This window comes from Atta cephalotes (assembly GCF_000143395.1).
Source record: "Atta cephalotes unplaced genomic scaffold scaffold00003, whole genome shotgun sequence".
Taxonomy (NCBI): Eukaryota; Metazoa; Arthropoda; class Insecta; order Hymenoptera; family Formicidae; genus Atta; species Atta cephalotes.
In genome coordinates, this window is record NW_012130067.1 from 9,962,870 (window position 1) to 9,966,240 (window position 3,371).

General features: G+C 30.4%; 1 protein-coding gene across 1 annotated transcript in view; it reads right to left on the minus strand.

The window, feature by feature from the left end:
- The window catches only part of LOC105625671, a 135,679-nt gene that overhangs the window by 52,380 nt on the left and 79,928 nt on the right, over window positions 1-3,371 (minus strand). Inside the window, exon 2 of the mRNA XM_012206995.1 lies at window positions 2,382-2,441. Within this exon, the coding sequence (XP_012062385.1) occupies window positions 2,382-2,441 (60 nt within the window). The remainder of the gene's footprint in view (window positions 1-2,381; window positions 2,442-3,371) is intronic.

Consider the following 3,371-nt stretch of genomic DNA (forward strand, 5'->3'; position numbering starts at 1 on the left):
ATATATATATATATATATATATATATATATATATATGTATATTCCAATGTACTAATTTGTTACAAAAGTTCTAACCCTTTGATTTTTACCGAATTTTTCATAGAAATATATTTTTTATAGAAACAATTTTTACATACAGGTTTATTCAGAAACAGCGATAACATTCCTCAAAAATTTAAAATAAAGAGAAACTATCATGTTCAATAATCACCATTCATTCACCACTATTCTGTTAGCTGTCAAATTTGGTAATAGTATCATTTCGATTCTTTATACATGCGAAGAATTTGTGACAAGTTACCTGAGTTTATTCAACAATTTCGAATTATCGTCTTTACAAGAATTGTTTGATTATAGTCTACTTTCGTTCAATGAAACATTTCTTGTAAAGAAATAGACTATAATCAAACGATAAATAATATAATCAGAACCTGTACTAAGTGTGATAATATCCGTCTACAAGACTAATGATATCGAGACTAAATTTGACAACTAGCAGATTTGATAGCAAATAGTTTTTAAATATAACAGTATTAACTTTGAACAGTCTTAACTTTAAAGAATAATTGTTATTGTATTTAAAATAATTTATATGTAAAAACCATTTCTGTATATAAAAATCATAACATAATTCAGAATTTTTTTGACAACCTGTTTTTCATATTATAATTTCATAAAATTATTATAAACTATAATTCTGTCACTTTAAGTTCATTTCATATAATAATTATAAAATTATAATCTTAGTGAGATTAAGAAAATCGTAATTATTAGTACAATTATACATAAGTGCTGCAGAATATTGATATTTAAAAATTTAGAGATTATAATTATATTTGCATCAGTCACTTTGCCATTCAAAGTAATTCGAATCATGATTATTAATTCTTAATTATTAATTCATTTCAAGGTGACACAGACTAATTTATAAAATGTATCATTAAACTCTGTTATCAATCTAACATATATAAAACGATGAAATACAAGTTATTGATTAAACACAAATTGCAAAGTTTTTTCGTCTAGAATAAAATTTTTAACCAAAATTTGATTCTGAAGATCATTTCAGATGTGTCAAACATGATAATACAATTTAAGGCGTATTTCTTGTTTTATCCACAATAAAGCAGTTTCGTTAAAAGTCATTTGTATGGACATAACTTAAATGTTTTGCCATGTTTATTTATTCATTTCTGACGTCGTAAGTCTACTGTGGGTGATATCCGAAGATAAGTATAGAAACAAAACACGAAAATTAATTATACATACAACCTTCGCGCCGTGCGCATGCTTACACATTATGTTAATTTTTACAAAAAAGTTATTAATTTATTAGAATTTGTTCACACGCACGCGCGCGTACAAAATTATTCCGCGTTATTCCTCTTTTATGAAAATTAAAGATTCGATGTGATTCGTTTGATAGATTAAGTCATTTTTACATAACATCGTCCACATATCTGTCACAATAAACTTTTCTTTATTTGATGATCTGAGAAATCAGTTCCTATATGAATTTGATGTGACTTACTCCATTAAACGACAAAATCTTGATGTATAGCTGCATATAGGTATATACGTATTTGCCATTACTATGACAGCTGATATGTCGAAAAGCAATACAAATTACACTTAAGACCGATCTATTACGTGAGCTCGAAACATCTCGCGTGCTTGCGAAAGAAATTACTGTTCCATCCTGAGCATTAATTAATTACTCGCAACTCTCGCGAATTGTAACAATAGAATTGCCCGAAGCACATGTCGCGCTGTGCAACAACTTTTATCAAACTTGTTCTTAACAGTCTGTATCAATTAATATTTGACTAAGTTAATCAAACTATTAACAATAAGCCGCATTAGTGTGATAAATTATAACTAATTGCGATTTAATCGACGAACAGATTGCAAATCCAACCGGTCGAGAGTATATCAATTGTAAATTAGTAAATTACGCACGTTAGTATTTTAGCATCAATTTCACCATTCACTCGAAAACTGAACCAGTCGACCCTGGACCAAATCTTGACAAGCATGGCTGATAAAATGTCTCCTTACAAATCAAGTTCTAATGGTCTTAATATCCTTCCGTTAATTTTTTTTTCGTCTTCTTTTTTTCTCTTTTTCCTTCTTGCGTTTTTGTGATTGAAACAAAAAATGGCAAATACCATATAAATCTAATATGATTACTTGAGAAATTATACAGATCGATTCGCAACTCGTGCGGACAATATTAATGCGACATTGATATGAAGAATTAATGTTTAAAGACATGAAAGTTCAAACGCGTTAAATTCGCATAAAGAAGAAAATAGAAGAAATAAAGAAGAAAAAAGAAATTAAAGAAAACGATCCTTAGAAAAAAATCATAAATCACTCACCGGTATCGTTCTCATGCCCTTGGGGTTCATCTCCCACATCCTCGGTGGCTGTGGAAAATGCTGCAACAGATAGGGAAAGAGTAGAGTGAGATCAGCCGTTTTACATATAGTTTTATATGCGTAAAACTATAAGCTGCATTCAGAAACATTACTCAGATGTCCCCGTGTATCATCTTATCCTTGTTTAACATTGGATGAATGATAAGAATAAAATGATACACAGGAGCACTCGAGTAATGTTTCCGAACGCAGCCTAGAGGGACGCAGAGGCAGAGAAGATCGAGGGGAAAGTGATTATTAATGCGGGTCGCGTCGTAAAGTTACGTGCCCTCAAGGCGGTTGCGACCTTCCACGTTGACGGACGGATATTAAACTATAAACATTAAGTTGCAGCCAGCCTCGCGATAATTAACCCTTTGACTGGTCAGAGTTATTTATGCGCTATGACCTCTGACTGAGTCCGGATAGAAAGATGAATGCAAAATTAGGCTTGTTTGCGTATTTGATCTTTATGACAATCTCAATGCTGTAGATTACACAGCATGTCTTCAAATTATCGGATGCTGTCTCAACGACAGATCTGGTCAATTTAAAGTCGACTTTTCTTAATGAACATAATGATGTATGAACAATTTTCAAGTTATAACACTGAGAGAAAAGATTTTATTAATTTAACAAGCCACCAGTAACCGTGATCGGTAAATATGTGATAACAAATTTTGTTGTTATGATTGCTGTTAGTTTGCTATACTAATCAATTATCAGAAGCCATATAGAATCTAACATATTTTTTGGATAGATTTTAGGCTCGTTTACATAGAATTTATAGATAATCGTGAAGTCTTAAGTTGTAGAAAACTGACCAAGCACAGTCTAATATAGGGAGAATATTTGACTAGAATTGGTCAATTTCTTACGATTTGAGATCTTGCAATCATCTACGATTTATATATATATATATATATATATATATATATATATATATATATA